We start from the raw sequence: 20,135 nt of genomic DNA, 5'->3' as shown, positions 1-20,135 counted from the left end.
CCTCTTTCTCTTGAATTTCCAGTCTCTTTTCCGCTTAAATGCTCTCTCTCTTTCAGTGTTTTCTGATTTTTACTTTCTGATTATTCCTTAACTAATTATTTATATCAGGGTTTCTTGTTCCCTCTCTCTCTCTCACTCAGCATTTGTGTGTTTTTTCATATGGCTGCCTCTGCCTCCCTGTAAGTCTTTTCTATAAAAAAAAAATAGCTTGACAGCTTGTTGCCCCTTATTCCTTCTCACTCATTCTCAGCCCTTGTGTTCTATTTCTCCTCTCTTTTTTTCTCTTTTCTCTTTCCACCGCTCTTTCCCTCTCTACTTCCCGTTATGGCTGCCTCTGTCTTGTCCCTGGAGGAGGACTTGTCGTGCAGCGTGTGCTGCGACGTCTTCCAGGAGCCCGTGCTGCTGGGCTGCGGCCACAGCTTCTGCAGGAAGTGCCTGAGCCGCCACTGGAGCTCCAGCCCGGGCCGCCGCTGCCCCGTCTGCCGACGCCCCTCGCCCCAGGAGCCCGTCCTCAATATCAGCCTGAGGAGCACCTGCGAGTCCTTCCTGAAGCATCAGAGAGCGGCCAAGAAGGCCCAGATGAGGAGGATAAAGAAGAGGGAGCAGAAGAAAGGGGAGAAAGACAAGCTGTGTCCTGAGCATGGACGGAAGCTGGTTTTCTTCTGTCAGAGGGAGGGTGAGCTTGTCTGCTGCCAATGGAAGAATAGCGGACACAGGGGCCATCGCGTTCTTCCTTGGCAGAGAGCAGTAAAGAAGCGCAAGGTCAGTGAGTGTGTAACAATTTAACTTAACAATCTAATTTATCAATCAAATTGAACAGTTTTCATAAGGCACACTAGCGCAAACTTGACTGGCCTGCACAGAGTTCTGACCTCAATCCAATAGAACACTTTTGGCATGAATTGGAGTGGAGACTGAGAGCCAGTCTCCTCGTCCAGCATCAGTGTGTGACCTAACAAATGCGTTTCTGAAAGAAGTGGCTACAGAGCAAAAAGGAAAAGTGAACCTGGGGTGCTTTGTGTTCAGATTAGGTAAACTGCACCTCTGGCTTCAAAACAAACCGTGCCAAGACTGCCTCCTGAGCTGGTATCGGCATGATCACTTTAGAGGGGTCTAAGTTCATTTGGTCTTCATACAGTATATGCACAAAAATGCTGAGCCACCAATCAGAGTTCATGTAGAAGGCTGAAAGGGGCAAAGTGTGAACTAGAACTGGCGTGGCTTGCCTTCAGGAGGCACTTTGATACAAGTATCTGTGCTTGTAAAGATCTGTGAAAGAGATAAAGATATACTGTTGTTTATAGGGAGACTTGTGGTCAGGAGAAATTAAGCACATACAGTGACAACGTAAGTAGATGAGAATCCAAAACCTGAGCACAAAAATACAAAAGTGAATGTACAATAGAACATTGATCCTTGAAGCAGACAGACCATAGACAAATTAACTTAAAGAAAACGGTGAGTCGTGCAACCGACTGAAGAAATTCACCAAAAGTAGCCTAAGTCCACCAGCTGTGGACATGCATGTCCTGTGTGCACATGAGAAAAATGAAAGATTCTCTGCCAATCAAACAATCACATGATTCTTCTTACTTAGCAATAGACCCCTTAAGTTCACTGACAAAAAAACTGCCATCTTTGAGATCCGGTATCTGACGATTTTTCCTGTGGGAAAATAACATGGGTATTTTTTAATTACTGCACCTGTTTAACTCTTGTGGGGACGTAAACGTTTGAAATGCAGACATTTTTCGGAAAACACTTGTGTGCTCTGCCTTCGAGTAGATAAGTGATCTCCGGTACGTAAAGTGCCACTCTTTGATAACGTGCATGAGATTTTCAAATGCATTCTTGGTTCCGCCCCTCGAGTTAGGCCATTTTCATTAATTGTGGCCAGACCCTTAATCTGAAAGACTCCAGGGTCTGGTTTACTACCAGGCTATTTATTCACAGCATCTTTGCAGAATGTCTTCAACCAAAGCCTTATTTTCACACAGTGCAACAAGGAAAATTAACCCACAAATGTGTAAACATGGGGAACTCACCCCATTGTGTGACATGCACATGCACAACTCAAAGCGTGTGTGTGTGTGTGTGTGTGTCTTGCTCAGAGAGAGCTGGCAGAAGCCACAGAAACTTGGAGAAAGAGACTGGATGCCCTGAGAAGTGGATCAGCTGATGACCACACGTCAACAGCAGACATCAAGGTAATTTACCCAGGTTGATCTTGTTGATCCAGTTCCCACTCATTCTCACACAAGAACGGATTGCAGTACCGTAATTGCTGCCGCATTGATTTTGCATAATGTCTTCAGCTATGAGGTTGATACATGGAGCAGTTAATACCGTGTTTATATGGTTTTGCCTTTGACTTGAAACACTGTCCTGTGGCTTATACACAATGCAACTATACACAGGAGATTACTGTATGAGCAGGGGCAGAAATTAGCAATTCTGTCCATCTGTCACAATGGCTGGTGGATTAAAAAAAAAGATTTTACCAGCCACTAGAGATTAATTAGCTGGTTTCATTCTCATTGAACTCAATGCCATTCAAACCAGCTAATTAGCTAACAGCTAATAACTGACAAAAAACATGCCAAACTCTTAGTTTGGTGAAGGGTATAGTGTTGATGTGGGGTTATTTTAATTCCAAAGGCCAAGGGGATTTTATCGGGGTGCATAGTATCCTGGATCCATGAAATAACTGGCCTTTAAAAATAAAAATAAAAATCCTCTATGGGAATTTAACAATTCCAATACTTATGACCCTCTATATTTTAAGGAAAACATTTATTTATTTACAATACGTTATTCATTCACAAAGACAATTGATGTCCTTAAAGGTTGAATATTTCCTCATTGTTTCATTTAAGGCATTAAGATCAATTTCCAAAAGATGATTTTATATTTAACTTTAAGCATGTGTTCCAATACTTTTGGAGGGCACTGTATAGTCTAAAAATGCAGGAAAGCACAAAAGCTAACATTAAAGCTGTCGAACAGAAAAGCACTCAGGCAAGCATAGTCAATGTTTAAGGTACCCCGTATGACAAGGATTCCCACAGACACATTGAGATTAGAGATGCTACTGTATCTCTGCATTCATATGTGTCGACATTGTCCCAGACCTACATTTGAATTTATTTCCCTTACATTTTCCAGTAAGAAAACAGTAGTAACGAAAATATGTCATTGTTCTATTCTTCTCTCTTTATATAAAAATGTTTTTTTAAATAATAGGAGAACAGATAAGAACAATTTGCATTCATGTGTGGATATAAATATATAATTTTAAGTAGAAATACTATATTGGGATATATATTGTTATCAGGATATAGAATTTCCGATATCAGGAAATAACTTTTTGTTCATATCGCACAGCATTAACTGGGCTACTAATGCTACAAAGCTTAATGCAAATGTTTAAAATTCAGACATAAATACAAGCAAATGTATCTGCCAATGTCTGCCAACAAATTGTCTTAAATCTTAAATCTCAGCTAAAATTAAGGCACATGTTCTTAATCCACTGGCAGATAAATCTGCTTCTGCTTAATTGAAGAGGATTTTGATTTATTTTAAGTCAAATAATCTTACAAGAAAGTTCACAGTATCTTTATACTTAAAACAATACAAAGATTATAACACTTGGTAAGATATCAATGTTTGCTGTGTAGGCTATGCCGTGGACGGCGGCTCATACCAATACAGAAATTCACCCGCATTTGGTGGATGGGGGGTGCTAATTTCCATCCCTGAATCATAGTGCTTACAATCTTATTCCTGCCATTCAAAACAGTACCGCTGCATTGCCATCTCACCATAAAATATGTTTCTCTATTTGCTTGTATTGATTGGTTCCCAACTTGTTTGTTTGTTTGTTTGTTTTCACTAGGCTGTTGTGGAAAAGTGTGAGGTGCAGATGCGGAAAGAATTCGATAAGCTCTTCAAGTTCCTGCAGGAGGAACAGAAAGACCGTCTGGAGGCCATGAGGGTTGCTGGGATACGAGAGATCCAGTTAACGAGAAAGGCCATCGAAGCCGAGGCAACTCTCCTCTTAAATCAAATTCAGGAAGCGGAGGAGATGGCACAGAACAATGACATCATTTTAAAGCAGGTGGCTATTGTCATTTTATCTAATGTTACTTTTGTAATTGTAAGATAAATGTAGCAATTGATATAGTATGTCTGAGTATTGAGTGTGTGTGTGTTTATATACATTTAATTTATGTAATGTGTGTTTTAGGAATTCAACGCCATAATGAGGTGAGGTGCAAACATGTGTCTGTTTAACTAAAACTAATTCAGACATGGAACCTTATGGATGATTAAGGAACCAATGTATCCTTCTCTCTCTCCCCCCCCCCCCCCCCCCCCCCTCTCTCTCTCTCTCTCTCTCTCTCTCTCTCTCTCTCTCTCTGTATATGTGTGTGTGTGTGTGTGTGTGTGTGTGTGTGTGTGTGTGTTTCTCCTCTTCAGTGCACAGTTCAGCCAACGAGAGCCAGCCAGGTGTCCCTGGGATAAGATTGAAGTCGCCGAACGACTTGGCAACCTGAGGTTCCATTTCTGCAAGAAGATGATGGAAGTTACTCCCTCCTGTGAGTACACATATGAGTCATTCTGTGTGAAATCAGACAAAATCCAGGAAAATGGTTGCAGCACCGACTCCGATTTTCTACACAATGTTTAGGTTCGATAACTAAAACCTGTAAAAAATTTCTGTTCTCATTGTTTTCATTGTATTTTTGCCCTTGAATTTTTACACTTTCTACATGGCCTAATAGGCCAGTCAATCTGGCTCAAAAAAGGGCCAAAAATTAAACTAATTGCAATAGTAATGTTTCATACTTTTTATTGATCCTTAAACCCTCCTGCATCACATATTAAAAATCTACCCATTTATATTTAGTGGAACAAACGTTTTTTCAAGGTCAAAGGCAGCAATTTCCAATGCATTTTGCCATTGGGATTTACTGTACTACAGGTGAAATGGGTAAAATTTTAAACTATAGATATCAACTTGAAACTTTCACAGTTGTTTACTCACATTAAGGCAAAGATTTTTTGTATTGCAAGTTTTCTGAAATGGGATGTTTAGATATGCAAATGAGACCAGTTTTACTTAAATATGCAATAATTTGCATATATTTCTATAAAACTAAATCTGAGCAATAGGTACAGTCAGCTTCAAAATAATTGCTGCATTTTGCTTATATATTGGATACCAAAAGCCTATGCAAAGGGAATATTAGATATCACTTCATATGCATGCCAAGTCACATAAGGAAGATATTGACCTTCAGACAACATATCAAGTGACCTGGGATGCATTGAGATACTTCCATCATACCATATCATTGACAATCATTTGTTCTATAATGTACTTCAATTGAAACACATTGATTTTGACTTGACTCGATATCCTCCTTTCTGAGGTGATATGAAGTGATATCTATATTCCCATTGTATTTTGTATTTTAATGTGAAGTCTCCAAAACAAATGGCCCTCATGACAATAATAAGGATAAATTAAGGTGTATTTGTATTTTTATGTCATTTTCATGCAGCTGAAATGCTATGTGGGGTAGGTAGTAGGACCATGCAAATATATGTGGAAATAACAAAGTATATGGATATTTAGTGTGTAAAGTACCAATATTGTACATGACGGGGGGCCACTCCACCCCCGCGCTGGCCTCCCTGAAACTCCAAAACTGCAGTTTCTCCTAAATAACTACCTGAACCGTGGCACAGGGGATGACGAAATGTTGGTATGTTAGTCTCAAGAGCCCGCATCAACCGAGTTTATAACCAGTAATTTGTGATTTGCTAGCCTGGATGCCAGACCGAAGTTTAGCCCCGCCTACATTGTTTTTCTGCAGGGAACTTCGGTCTGGCACTGCTCCGTTCAGCTGCTACTATTCGAGATACAGAGCTGTTCGGACCAATCACATTGTCAGGGCGGGCTTTACGTGATGATTGACAGATGAACAGCAGTGAGGTTCACGGCTGCATGCGTCCTCGTTCGACGAGTTGGGTGTGAGACCGTGTTGGCTTAGGTTGATTTTGATTGCGACAGAAACGCTATGGCTATGAATAATTGTTCATGCAGTTTGGCCTTTCGTTTATCTTAGCTATTGAAACGGAGGTTTTATCACGGATTCACACAACTATTTCTGAACACTTAGACCAACGTGGATATGTGGGAAAACAGTTTCACTTTCACTTTCAGTTAAAACAGCATGTTTGGGTGATGTTGTTCCCGTTTGTTTAAAAATGCCTGTTTGCTCGTTGGGTTAACGTAACGACACACTTCCCCAGCTGTTCATTGCATACAGTTTGAAGGAATTATTTTTAAAAACGAAGGAGGATGTTTTCCATATAGCCTACCCTGCTACATATTTCGTTGTCTTAGATTTCGCAGATACTGACAGCCAATAACTTGTTCTGTTTGGTTTAGGCTATCCAATGAGTGCAGAGCTATCCCCCCCGCCCTGTATCAGTTGAATCACGCTCCATAATCGCAACTGAATGGAGCAGTTTCAGACTCATATTCTGATAAGAATTGAGTATGACGTCGTCAGGCTAGTGATTTGCACCCCCATGGTCAAAAAATTAAAATGCAATATTATATTGCTTTAATTGGCCCTATCTTCAGATGAAATGTTATGAACTGCACCAAATTGCATGTGTATGGGAGTATGCCAAGTTTTGTGGAATTACATCCATGGGGGGCTATAAAATAGATTAATTTATGTACATTTAGTGACATGTACACCCATCGGACTGCAGATGGTGCTATTGAACGAAGAGTTGCTGGTTAAGAATGAATACTGTCACGCTCACGCTCTGAAATATTTTTCCTTTTCTTCACCAAAAGACCCAGTGATCCTGAACCCCAGAACCCCTCTAGACGGCATCATTCTATCAGATGGCCTGACTAGTGTTGAAGTTGAAAAGTTGCCTGAATGCTACTATTTTGTTGTGGGTTCCAAGGCCCTCGACGAAGATTATCACGTTTGGGATGTTTGCGTCAAGGACTGCTCGGACTGGATAGTGGGCGTGTCACCGGAACAACACTCTTTCACCTCGAGCCTTCCTCTGTCTTCAGACCTATTTTGTAGTTTCTGTGCGATCCAGCGGAAGAAGGACCAGTACTTAGCTCATCCCTACCCTGCCACCACACTGAAGTTACCCAGCCCCCTAGAGGTGCTCAGAGTCAAGCTAAGGACTAAGTTGGTGATGAAGGACAATCATAATTACCAACGCTTCTGGACAGTTACGTTCTCTGATGCTCAGACAGGGTCAACCATTTTCAGCTCTCCGTTTTACTGCTTGAGGAGGCCAGTCTACCCATTTCTGTCTGCATTACAACAGGGGGGAAAGTTGACAATTCAGCCCACTGAGGTGATGGTTGAGAGGGAAAAAAGCTACTGGGAGAAGAATCGGTCTGATATTCTTATTGCTGGCATTTACATTATTATGCTTATAGCTTTCACCTTTCTGTTTACGTGCACAAATTTCATGGATGTAATGCTAGAGTGGAATGATAAATTGGAACAATATATGGAGAGTTGGACAGGCATCTCATCTGCTAAGTTAAGAGCTTGATGTTGTGGCAGAGGCGTATTCAATTTCACTTCCAAACCACTTTTGCTGATCAAAACAAATACACATTGTATATTATGCACTTGAATATCACTGACTTTTGCTCAACTGTTGATCATCATGTGTGGCATGTCTTTTATTAAGATCACTTTACTTGAATCACTTTACTTAAAGGGGACATATTATGCAAAACTCACTTTTTGCGGGCCTTTGTGTTCATATTTGGGCCTCTACTGTTCTTATAAACACTCTTTCGTTTTCTATAAACACGTTTTCTGTAAGTCAGTAGAAAGACTTTGGTGTCAAGAATAGTATGCTGCTGTGAGCCATTTGGATGGCGCCCTTATTCTGATGTCATACTAAGGGAATTTGCATAGACCAACCCTGGCACCACGGTCTAACATACCGTATGTGGTTGGATATTGGTTCTGTTTGCGGTCATTTTCACGTGTGAAACGAGCAGCGTAAACAGTACACGCAGCCGGAGGCGTGGCCAGCAACAGCTTATTTGCATAAAAGTGACAGAGCCCTGAAACGGCTCAATTTGGGAGAGACTGAAACTGGCAAGAAAAGAGCTGGTGAAATCTCTTTATGTGAGAGTGATTTTTGTGCAAAGAACTTCATGAACATGTTTTGTATATCCCATAGACCAATTCTAACTTGTTAAAAAAGAGGTATAATATGTCCCCTTTAACAAACCTAGAAACACCAACATCTGTTTTTATTAAATGCAAAATACTGCATATGTTTACTTTGTTGTATATTTGTTTACATTTGCTTTTTAAAGATTGCCTTATTATTTGCCTTTGTCATTGTTTCCTTATTTTTACATGTTGAAGTGCAAACATATACTTGTTGTCTCTGTACATTTTCAGTTAGAATATTAAATAATTGAGATTGGCTTCAAAGGTCTGTGGGGGTTGTCCTTTCAAACCGTATATTTGGCTAAAGATTCAGATCATGGCAATTCACAAGTATCCAAAAAACATTGCCCCAGGAGGACAGTGACAAGTTTGTAACTCTTGCAAAACTGAAAATATATTTATCTAAAGTAAAGAGCTGTAGAGATGAAGTAAATATAGCTGCTGAAGAGTAACACATTTGAATCGTGCGCGTCTGACTCAGAGGAAAGTGCTCCATGCCCTCTTCTAGTCCACTCCACGTTTTGCTTTCCGCTTACACTTCCTGGTTCCTGTGTTGTTCCACTGAGCCTTTGACAAGCCCACTCGATCTCCACTCCTAGTCAGTGCACAATGCCATTGTCACATTGCTTTTGATTCTGTGGAAGTGGGAGTTCTGCCTGTAATGTAATGTAATAAAGGCATGCTGTTTACTCTCTCCGTCTGTGTCTGGACAGATCTCTCCGTCTGTGTCTGGACAGATCAGTCTCCTCTAGATCTATTGTGTGATTACGTGCTAAAACATGCTATGGCTGCTGGCAAGAAGTTGACCAGTTTTGATGGAGCCGGAGCAGTTAAGTAGCCTGTTGGGCGTTCTCCCTCCCTCTGTATTTTCACAATTATCTCTGTATTTCTATCTTTCTCCCTCTATTTCTCTCTTTCTCCCCCCCCCCACTCTCTCTCTTGAATTTCCATTTCTCCTCAATCTCTCTGTCTAAGTATTCTGCTTTTTGATTATTCAGTAACAAAATAATGTAAACAGATACAATCTCTCTTTCTCTCTCTCTTGAATTTCCATTCCCTTTCCCCCTTAACACTTCAAGGTCCAAGGCCTTTCAGACACTCTGAGGCAGTTAGCTACCACTTTAGATTAACATCCATGCAAATGTGACACCTATGGTTATAGTCTAGAAGTCCTCAGCAATAAGAAAATGAGAGTGAAGTGAATATAAAGAAATGTTTTCTGATTTTGTACTATTCCTTAAACAATTATTTCTATCAGGGATTATTGTTCCCTCTCTCAGCATTTGTGTTCTCTTTTTCATCTTTATGTCCATTATGGCTGCCTCTGCCCCAGATATATGATCCCTGTAAGTCTTTATTTAAAAAAAAAAAGCTTGACAGCTTGTTGCTTCTCTGTCCATCTCTCTCAATCTCAGTCCTTGTTTTCTATTTCTCCTCTCTTCTCTCTCTTTTCTCTTTCCACCCCTCTTTCCCTCTCTACCTCCCCCCCCTGTTATGGCTGCCTGTGTCTTGTCCCTGGAGGAGGACTTGTCGTGCAGCGTGTGCTGCGACGTCTTCCAGGAGCCCGTGCTTCTGAGCTGCGGCCACAGCTTCTGCAGGAAGTGCCTGAGCTTCCACTGGAGCTCCAGCCCGGGCCGCCGCCGCTGCCCCGTCTGCCGACGCTCCTCACCCCAGGAGCCCGTCCCCAACATCAGCCTGAGGAGCACCTGCGAGTCCTTCCTGAAGCAGCGGCGAGAGGCCAGCGAGGCCCAGGTGATGAGGAGGAGGAGGAAGAAGAGGGAGGAGGAGGAGGAGGAGGAGGAAGAGGAGAGAGGCAAGCTGTGTCCTGAGCATGGACAGGAGCTGGTGTTGTTCTGCGAGACGGATCAAGAACCCGTCTGTTCCCAGTGTAAGAACAGCCGACACAGGGGCCACCACACCATGCCTGTGCAGAGAGCAGTGAAGGAGCGTAAGGTCGGTGTGTGTTCTCTAAAGGATCATAACAGGGTTTGTGTACTAGTCTGGCTATCACCATATACTAAGCTCAATCTTTTACGATTGAACATTAGACTTAAACTTTTTTGCAAACTCAATGTATAAGCCGCGGCTAATATTTCGGAAATTCTGGTAATAAAGTGACTAGGTGAACTACTCATTTTCTCTCTCTCCCTGAACTATAGATATACTGTATATATATACGTGTATATATATATATATATATATATATATATATATATATATATATATATATATATATATTGTAGGAGCTGTCAAATTAACTGATTAATTTCGATTAATTAATTTTAGAAAAATTAACTGATTAAAAAAAATAACGCAGATTAATCGATTGTGACCTTTGACCCAGAGCCAGTAACCATTAGACTGTAAAATGAAGGAGAGAGAAGAGAATGTGCTGCCTAGATCATTGATTGGAACATTTACTTTTTAAAAAATGGCCTGATGGTGCTGATAAAAAAAAGTGTTGATATATCCTGCATAGGGAAGGCTGGCAGATGCCACAGAACCTTTGAGAGATAGACTGGGTGCCTTGAGAAGTGGATCAGCTGATGGTCACACCTCAACAGCTCACATCAAGGTAAATCAGTGATCAACTCAGGTTGGTCCTGTCACAGTTCCCATTACATCTTGATCTTGTCACAGTTCCAACACATTACAATTACAATAAAAACAGGCTGCAGTGCAGAGTACACATTTAGTCTAATTTGTCTATTTTCTTGTTTTGATTGTTTCCCAACTTGTTTGTTTGTTTGTTTGTTTGTGTGTTTGTTTGTTTGTTTTTTACTAGGCTGTTGTGGAAAAGTGTGAGGTGCAGATACGGAAAGACTTCGATAAGCTCTTCAAGTTCCTGCAGGAGGAACAGAAAGACCGTCTGGAGGCTGTGAGGGTTGCTGGGATACGAGAGATCCAGCTAGCGAGTGAGGCCATCGAAGCCGAGGCGACTCTCCTCTCCAGTCGAGTGCAGGAAGCGGAGGAGATGGCGCAGAAAGATGACATCACTTTCCTGCAGGTGGCTAGTACCTCTCTGTCCTGCTTTGACTTGATGCAATTAGGGTAATGAACTTAGCCTGCATGGGATGGATTTCTGGATAGCTTTTTTTGTCAGCAGTGTTGCCACAATTGGTCTGCTGGTCTGCTTGTCTGCTGACCCACCAATCAAAGTATTCCAACCCATGTTTACTGTTGCTAATGTAGCCTACTTGTAATGTACTATGTACTTAAAGAAACAAATTGAGTGGTAAAATCATACACTGTGTTTCAAATAGCGTACTTCTGCACTTACAATACCTCCTTTTAGTGCATGAGTGCATTTACATTCAACATTCCAACAGCACACAATGCACTGCTAGTCCCCGGATGGTTCACTCACAATGATCAGTTGAATGGGGTATGCCATCTACCTTGGCTTAGACGGCAACAGCAGAAGGGAGCATTTTCAAACTCATGATAATTTTGGTTGCGAAAGCTGGAGCAGCAGCATTGGAAAACACACTTTACAAGTGTACAAGCAAGTTATAACATAAGCTGTTAATTTACGACCATATCACTGTCGAATTGAGGACACCAATGAAGTTATATTTAAATGATGCGATGGTCATTGCCGTTAAGTGCACAGAGTTCTGTTGAAATATACTGTATGCACTCCACTGGCAGAAGTACACCATCTAAGACAATGACTGGCACAGAAAATGAGATAATGGAAATAGAAGATTTTACGTGCTAATTGTAAGAAAAATGAAATGATGAATGTATATGTCTTGAGTATTGAGTGTGTGTGTTTATGTGAATTTTTGTGATGTTGTGTGTTTTAGGAATTCGACGCCGTTATGATGAGGTGGAGTACACATGTGTATATGTTCAGCTAAGCCAATTCATACAAGGAGCCATATGGGTAATGAAGGTACCAATGTGTGTCTCTCTCTCTCTCTCTCTCTCTCTCTCTCTCTCTCTCTCTCTCTCTCTCTCTCTGTGTGTGTGTGTGTGTTCCTCCACTTCAGTACAAAGCTCAGGCCCCCAGAGCCAGCCAGGTGTCCCTGGGCAATGATCGATGTCCCCAGACGACTTGGCAACCTGAGGTTCAACGTCTGGAAGAAGATGAAGGAAGTCGCTCCCTACTGTGAGTGCGCTTGTCATTTCATATCATCGTACGTCACAATGTTTTATCTCTTCATCGAGATAAATTCATCATCGAGGTATAAATACCACTGCATCTTCAAGTTGGTTTCTATACGGTTCTCACGCTAACATTATTTTACTTGTTCTTGTTTAAAGTGATCCTCCTTATCATATTGATACAAGTGGTTATTAGAATCATAATGACAAGTTATTGTAAGCAGGACCTTGCTGCTGGCAATGGAGGCATAAACCTGCTGCTAACATGACAATTCTGCTCGCTAATGACACACTGGTAGCAATCTACTGTATGTATCTGAGAGGAATCCATGTTTCAATATCCACATAAGTTGATATACAGTGTGTGCAAGGAGAAACACATTATGGTTTGAAGACTTTGTAGAACCAATTTGTGTTCTACAAAGGCAAAGTAATATCGCCTCACTTTTTTTGAATGCGTAGCCAATGCTTCTCAATAATGCCACTGTGAGTGCAGGCTAGCTAACCTGAAATGGTAGATGAAGCTGAAACATCAAAAGATAAAACTTCCACCTCGTGTAGTGTTGTCTCATTGCAGTCATCATGACACCTTCTCCTAAAAATAAAAAAAAAGATAGGTTTCTTAATGTCCATGGTAAGTCCATAAGACTGGTATCGACATAACAGTAGATTATGAAATTCAGCACACTGTGTCTCGCATCACAAACAATTGTCATTCACTCACTACTGTTTTAGATGTAATGTTCCGTTTCTTCACCAAAAGACCCAGTGATCCTGGACCCCGACATTCCGCCCGTCGGCATCATCCTATCAGACGACCTGACCAGTGTCAAAGCCACGCCCATTTCGGACACCTCCTCTCCGTTGTCCAAGTGCTACGTTTTGGTCATGGGTTCCAAGGCCCTCGACGACGACTGTCACGTTTGGGACGTCCATGTCGGCGACTCCTCGGACTGGATGGTGGGCGTGACGTCCCAGCGACACTTTCATCTGGGGGTCCCCCTCTCCGTGTCCCCGTTTTGGGGCTTCTGGGCGATCCAGCGGAAGAACGAGGAGTACTTTGCGCTCACCTCCCCCCCTACCCGACTCAGGCTTCCTTTCTCCGCCGACGCCCTTCAGGTGCTCAGAGTCAAACTGCTGTACAAGATGGTCGCCTACGAGGGCTCTTGCAAACGCTTCTGGGAGGTGACCTTCTCCGACGCGCGGAAAAGCCGGGGGTCAACCATTTACAGCTTTTTGCTGGGCGGGCGCAAGAGGCCACTCTACCCATTCTTGTGTCCACTGCGACGGGGGGGCAAGCTGACCCTCGAGCCTGCCGAGGTGACGGTGGAGGTGAAAGGGGTCGTGGGATTCTGGGAAAAGTATGGGTCAGAGGTCATTCTGTTTGGGACTGTCGTCATTATCGTCATTATAGCCATCATCTCTCTGGCATTACGGACAGACCTGTTTAGCTCTCTAATCAGATGGAATGCACTATAGAGTCACATGTAAATTAATAATTGGATTGGATTGGATTTTGTCCTTAACTAAGGAAGGAGAAAACTGTTTTTTTTGTGATTGGCAGCAAAGCCAAAGAGAAAGAGCAGCAAAAATTGGATCAGCAATAGAGAGTTAGCTTCAGTAGACATCTTGACTCTGGTTTGTTGCCTATAAAGACCAAGCTCATCCATGTTTTTACGTATTATTATTATTATTATTATTATTATTATTATTATTATATTGTATGTGTAATCATTTCTTCTCTTTTCTATTCTGTTTTATGACTTTTTCACTTTTATGTAATATTTCTTTGAATTCAATTTGAATGAATGCAGCAAAATATGACATGTGACATGAACCACATCTAATTAAATTAGTCTGTTTGTTTATGAAGTCAATTTGATAATTTATGTTTTTGCAATATACAGTTTAAAATACAGTTGCGTGTCAAATGTTAAGCGTTAATCTGAAACGATTTGGTAAGAGTTTAATGTACCAATTTAACTTTAATTTCACGGCTGGTTAGGCCCTTGGCTGTCAAGTCAATGAAGTACAGTATTTCCAGACCCACTCTCAATCGCAACTAGGGCCGGATGCGGCCCATTGGATTTCACTGTACCTGTGAACCGCCCGCAAACTGCCTTCAAATATGCCTGTCATGGCTATGCTATAATCAATAAAATAAAACGACAGCAGTGACTGGCTGCGAAAGTAAACAATGTTGCCCTTTTTGCAATTGCTGGACTTTTATTTTGACAAGTTGTCGTTATTCTGTCTTCCACATTCATGAAAGGTTTAGTATGAATATTGAGTTAAGTCTCGTGAAAACAATCATGAATGTTTTATGCACAGTTTATGACAGCTACTCTGAATATGTCAAGTAAATTGTTACCAAAGTTTCAGTGTAGGATATTGGAGCACTCGAAGTGGCAATTTACGAACGCACCTGTGACCTGTTGGCAGCAGCAATCACAATGTTAAAGAGACCCTATGCAACATTTTCATAGTCATAAAATCACTTAGAAATCGTTGTTTTGCTTGACTGACCAGTTTTATCCAAAACAGTCATATTTCCTCCTGCCCCCAGTGTCCCTATCCGCTATTGCAGCCTTGCAGTTTGTCTAGGAAGCGATCGCTCCTTGTTTACATCTGGAAGTCTAAGACGCGTGAGGAACGAGAAGAACCACGCTTGCCATTTATATATATATATATAGCCTATTGGTGCATCTCAGAATGGTGTCCACCACATCCAGTGTTTGTGAATATATTAAACTGAACTTATTAAATGTAGCTGGATATGCATGCACACATGTCTCTTCAAGCAACACTAGTCATTTTTGTAACGGCTAATTTTGGGTGGCCCCCAAAGACCTAGTGGTTTTCCTGTCTGGCCCACTCGGTAATGAAGTTGAATAGCCCTGGCCTAAGGTGTTCAATTCTGATTTCAGATCTGTACTCATTGAACCACCTGCTGTAGTCCCCCTCCACCCTGCAGAGGGAGCTGTGGTGCCATAGGTTATGCCCACTCAGTGCTACAGTAGCCTATGAATGCCTTTCATTTGGGCTTTTATGCATCCCCCCTCCCTCCTCGGGCCTCGATCCTCACTGATCTACATAAAGAATGATGGGGCGGCAACAATGGGATAGTCTATCCAGTGTTAGTTATAGATCAGTGGGAATGCCCGTCAAGGATCGAACATCGAGGATTGAGGAGAAATGTTGAGAGGCACTCTATATGATGAGCAAATATCAGGTGGCAACAGATTAACTAAAGCTAATTTACTAACTATGCAAAATCAATTCTTTAATGTAAGCGACAAACTTGGGTAAGTTAACTCCACCTCCTTATAGAACAGCCATAGCCTACAGGTTTTCTCTCCTGACAATACAGTGTAAAACAGCTGTTAGTTTGCCTTGAGATGGGGGAAATACGCATTTCAATGAATCCCATGAGTAGGACTTCCTGCTTTCAATGATGTAAAATGATGATTTTTACATCATTGAAAGCAGGATGTCCGACATTGAAATCCGTATTTCTCCCATATCAAGGCAAACTGAGGGAATGATGCACGACCATTCAATGAACATGACTGGTTTTCTAAAGATACAAAGCTTAATGCTAATCGGTGAAGTGTCTCTTTAATGGGCTTATTGCTTCTCCTGCTTTCACCTGTCCCTGTGTCTTTATATTCTCTACGCATCTAGGCCAGCAGAAGAGATGGACGGGTGGCAGGCGTGCACCCCTCTGCTTTGCTACTTTGGTTCAGCTTATCCTGTATAGCAACACCTTACTCCTCATGCATTCATTCACTCACTTACATATTACTGACTACTGATTACTTACACGGACACGTCTTCTTTAAAATTATGCACTTTTTGGTATATTAGTCAATCAATTCAATCAAGTTAAAATGCGTGTCCTCCTTTGTTTTGTGACGGCTTGGAGTCAGGTCGTTAGCCCACACACACACACACTCTCTCCCTCTCTCTCACACACACACACTCTCTCCCTCTCTCTCACACACACAAACTCTCTCTCACACACACACATGCTGCTATATGACATCTGACGTCTGTATAATGTCCAGTTTATCACTAACACAAAGTAAACATTTATCAAAACACCCTCGCAAGACTTTGTTGTTTAAGTAATTTGCATTTGACCTTCTTTGGTCAAAAGATAACGATCTGGTGGTTGGTGTCGCATTATGCATGTAAAATGATGTTGTAGTTGTTGTGTTTTAACACAGGAGCTATTTCTCTGAGTGTGTATTAATGTGAGGGGGTTTCTCTGCTGTATGCAAAGTCATTTCCTCCTCTGAACAAACCAGATACAAATAGATTATGAGACTGTCTTTCTGTTTGTGAATTAATGTGGGTGAGAGAGAGAGAGAGAGAGAGAGAGAGAGATTGTATCAAATAGATGAAATAAGAGTGTCTTTCTGTTTGTGCAGTGACTGGAAACACAAACAGACCATCAGGGATGTTCTGACCAGAACATCTCTCCACCTTTTCACAGGGACTCAGAAAATACAAATCGCTCACTCAGTCACTCAGTCACTCAGTCACTCACACTCTCTCAATTTCAATTGGCATTACTCAGTGAAGCAGTGTTTTCCAAAGAGAAATACAGTGCCCTCCAAAAGTATTGGAACACATGCTTAAAGTTAAATATAGAATCATCTTTTGGAAATTGATCTTAATGCCTTAAATGAAACAATGAGGAAATATTTAACCTTTAAAGACATCAGTTTTCTTTGTGAATGAATAATGTATTTCTAATAAATAAATGTTTTCCTTAAAATACAGGGGCCATAAGTACGCCCATGTTAAATTCCCATAGAGGATTTTTATTTTTATTTTTAAAGGCCAGTTATGGATTCATGGATCCAGGACACTATGCACCCTGATAAAGTCCCCTTGGCCTTTGGAATTAAAATAACCCCACATCATCACTATACCCTTCATGAATGAAACCAGCTAATAAGCTAACAGCTAATAACTGACATAAAAGCATGCCAAAGTCTTAGTATGGTGAAGGGTGGTGTTGATGTGGGGTTATTTTAATTCCAAAGGCCAAGAGGAATATACTGTATATATATATATATATATATATATATAATTCAGCTAATGGCATATATATTTTGGTCTTTCAGCTGAAGGTTCCTCTCCTAAGAGGATAGCCTTTTTTATGTTTGGGTAGTTGGTTTTGAATTGATGGAGAAAGGTTTTTCTTAATTCACTATTCTTCACAGTGAAGAGTAACGTGCTCAACCTTCCCTCTCTGGTAGTGACCACATACAGTATTCTCTCTTCCTTTGGCATCCAGGCCATTCTTTCTCTACCAGTTTCCACTTTAAGGGTGTGGTCACTGAGTCTGTATCTGGTCAAAATTTGCCTCTGCTTTGCCTTAAACCAGAGGATGTTTTGGGGACTAAATTTCAGGTGCATCCAGAATTGTAGAGATATTTTTTAATTGGTAAAGCCAATGGATAATGGCTTAATTCTACCCTATTGTTTGGCCCTTCTGATGGATGTTTGTCCCCATGTAGTGTAGTTTTGCTTACTGAGTGGGTTCCAAACCTCACTTACATTTAGCGCAATAGGCTGTCAAACAATTTGCACCAGATTGTGATGGATCTCTCTCTCTCTCTCTCTCTCTCTGTCTCTCTCTGTCTCTCTCTCTCTATCTCTCTCTCTTTCTTTCTATCCTTCTCACACACAACACACACACACACACACACACACACACACACACACACACACACACACACACACACACACACACACATACAGTACACAAGCACACAAACTAAATATATGTAAATAAATACATCAATGTTAGAGCACTCACAAACTCTCTCTTATCTCTCACTCACCCCCCCTCACCCCCCCACACACACACCCCACCCCCCCACACACACACACATCATCATCAGTTATCTCTCTCTCATCTCTATAATTTCAGGATGCTCAGGCACACACCTCCTCAGTTGACTATTCCTGCATGCCAACACACAGTCGGACCTGTGCAGGCAAAACACCATGAGGGTTCCTGGATGGCACCATGTTTGTAAGTTTATACTATTATTTTATATTCTTTGTAACAGTAGCAGTCAAAGTAGTACTACTACTACTAGTCGTGTCGTCATCATAATGATTGATGCATTTACCAAAGAAGTTCATATAAATCAAATCCAATAGGTATCAACCTAAAAGAAACCTAAAAAATGATTTAGAACTTTTAAAAACAGTAATCCGTTCTGACAATTGATAATCTGCCTCAATTTCTATTTGTTGGTTTACTTGTAGTGAATTTGAATACCATTTTGGCCATTTTCATCATTGGTAAGTAAATAATAATAAAAAAAACTATAAAAGATGTCCATGATAAGATACGACATTATTAGGCTACTCAGAGAGGGTTACACTTACAAGAACGCATTAGCAACTTTGCATACTCATTTGCCATTCTTCTGAATGTGTGCAGGTTTGCCTCCTATAGCAATGTCTCTCTCTCTCTAACTCTATCTCTCTCTCTCTTTCTCTCTCTCTCTCTCTCTCTCTCTCTCTCTCTGTCTGTTTCATACTCACTCTCTTGGACTCTCTCTCTCTCTCTCTCTCTCTCTCTCTTTCTCTCTCTCTCTCTCTGTCTGTTTCATACTTACTCTCTTGGACTCTCTCTCTCTCTCTCTCTCTCTTTCTCTCCTTTCAAAGTTCCTTCATCAGTAATAATATTGAGATACAGTATTGCCAAGGAATAAAAAGTAGCATATTCAAGATAATATCAAAAATAATAATGAAAGAAAAGTCAGATGAAACACAAAGTGATATGGAAAGTATTATGTGCTCTCTCACACGTGCACACACTGAATATACTCTCTCACACACAGATCACACCTACCGTACAATAACACACGCACCGAACACACACGCACATACAGTACTGTACATAGCTCAAACACACACACACACACACACACACACAGCTCTATCATGCAATATCAAACAAAGGATATTTAACACACATACAGTAGCTCACACATACACTTACACACACTGACTGAACACACACACACACACACACACACGCGCGCACACACACACACACAAACACCTGAACCTGGCATCGCCTCACTTCCCCTCAGGTGAGAGAAAGTCAGTTAGCATGTGTGTCATTACATTACATTAGATCACATGACATTTGGCTGACACTTTTTAAACAAAGCGACTTACAACATTGCAATTTCTTTAATACTGACAAAAACATTTTTCAACAATAAACAACAACCACAATAAGTTCATCAATGAGTATAGTAAGTGCATCAATGAGTGCAATTGTCTGTAAGATAAGCAAGACTAGTTGTAAGTAGTGCTATGAGAGCAGATGGTCTCTGAAGAGTTTTCAGACTTTTTTTTTAAGACTCTAGTAGGAACCGGTAGTGTGTTCCACCAACGAGGAACGAGGAAGTAAGGGCAGTCCGAAGACAGGCATGTAATCAGTGTCAGTCTTTGCCACTGTCGCATTTATTTAGATTATATTATGGTTCTATTATTGTCAGTGCTGCTCCATACTGTATCCTATTTAACAAATACATATCAGTTAAAATGTCAGCACTGATTTGCATGGTTGTTCAGTACACGGAGCACTTTGATTAATCTTTTTCTCTTTTTCTATGTCTCATGCTTATACGTGCTTAAAAATGTATTGAGCCAATTGTTTTCAGGTATAATGGTTGCCCATTCAGTGTCAGCCGTCAGCAGTGGTGAGTGTTACTTGATTCCTTTTTA

The 20,135-nt window shown here is 41.1% G+C and overlaps 3 protein-coding genes across 11 annotated transcripts in view; all 3 read left to right on the top strand.

The window, feature by feature from the left end:
• Window positions 1–7: 7 nt before the first annotated feature.
• On the top strand, window positions 8–9,113 carry LOC134084743 (E3 ubiquitin-protein ligase TRIM35-like). Of its 2 annotated transcripts, none has more exons than XM_062539901.1 (6): window positions 8–762; window positions 2,112–2,207; window positions 3,899–4,120; window positions 4,250–4,269; window positions 4,483–4,601; window positions 8,969–9,113. In XM_062539901.1, the coding sequence occupies exons 1-6, from the start codon at window positions 325–327 to the stop codon at window positions 9,091–9,093; spliced, it is 1,020 nt and encodes a 339-aa protein (XP_062395885.1). In that variant the 5' UTR covers window positions 8–324; the 3' UTR covers window positions 9,094–9,113. The 2 variants fall into 2 exon arrangements, with proteins under 2 accessions (XP_062395885.1, XP_062395884.1); XM_062539900.1 differs by lacking the exon at window positions 8,969–9,113 and adding an exon at window positions 6,884–8,315.
• Window positions 9,114–9,749: 636 nt separating this feature from the next.
• LOC134077230 (E3 ubiquitin-protein ligase TRIM35-like) lies at window positions 9,750–14,554 on the top strand. The gene is made up of 7 exons (XM_062532714.1): window positions 9,750–10,007; window positions 10,050–10,208; window positions 10,735–10,830; window positions 11,041–11,262; window positions 12,065–12,087; window positions 12,251–12,369; window positions 13,129–14,554. The coding sequence occupies exons 1-7, from the start codon at window positions 9,750–9,752 to the stop codon at window positions 13,842–13,844; spliced, it is 1,593 nt and encodes a 530-aa protein (XP_062388698.1). The 3' UTR covers window positions 13,845–14,554.
• A 4,097-nt stretch (window positions 14,555–18,651) lies between these two features.
• Window positions 18,652–20,135, top strand: part of LOC134084657 (uncharacterized) — a 44,699-nt gene continuing 43,215 nt past the window's right edge. For 7 of the 8 annotated variants that reach the window (XM_062539899.1, XM_062539897.1, XM_062539895.1 and 4 more), the window contains exons 1-2: window positions 18,652–18,692; window positions 20,072–20,110. The gene's annotated coding sequence lies outside the window, so the exon portion shown is untranslated. Of the gene's footprint in view, window positions 18,693–19,993; window positions 20,111–20,135 lie in introns of those variants that run through there. The other variant, XM_062539892.1, reaches the window with a different exon arrangement.

Source organism: Sardina pilchardus, chromosome 1 (assembly GCF_963854185.1).
Source record: "Sardina pilchardus chromosome 1, fSarPil1.1, whole genome shotgun sequence".
Taxonomy (NCBI): Eukaryota; Metazoa; Chordata; class Actinopteri; order Clupeiformes; family Clupeidae; genus Sardina; species Sardina pilchardus.
The sequence above is the reverse complement of the archived record's forward strand: the minus strand, read 5'-3'. Positions and strand labels throughout refer to the sequence as shown.

Excerpts from the sequence above, each read along its gene's own strand:
- LOC134077230 (XM_062532714.1), top strand. The coding sequence starts at position 9,750 with ATGGCTGCCTGTGTCTTGTCCCTGGAGGAGGACTTGTCGTGCAGCGTG. Across the intron at positions 11,263-12,064 it reads ATGACATCACTTTCCTGCAG|GAATTCGACGCCGTTATGAT; the intron begins GTGGCTAGTACC and ends TGTGTGTTTTAG. Across the intron at positions 12,088-12,250 it reads TTCGACGCCGTTATGATGAG|TACAAAGCTCAGGCCCCCAG; the intron begins GTGGAGTACACA and ends CCTCCACTTCAG.
- LOC134084743 (XM_062539900.1), top strand. The coding sequence starts at position 325 with ATGGCTGCCTCTGTCTTGTCCCTGGAGGAGGACTTGTCGTGCAGCGTG. Across the intron at positions 2,208-3,898 it reads CGTCAACAGCAGACATCAAG|GCTGTTGTGGAAAAGTGTGA; the intron begins GTAATTTACCCA and ends TGTTTTCACTAG. Across the intron at positions 4,121-4,249 it reads ATGACATCATTTTAAAGCAG|GAATTCAACGCCATAATGAG; the intron begins GTGGCTATTGTC and ends TGTGTGTTTTAG.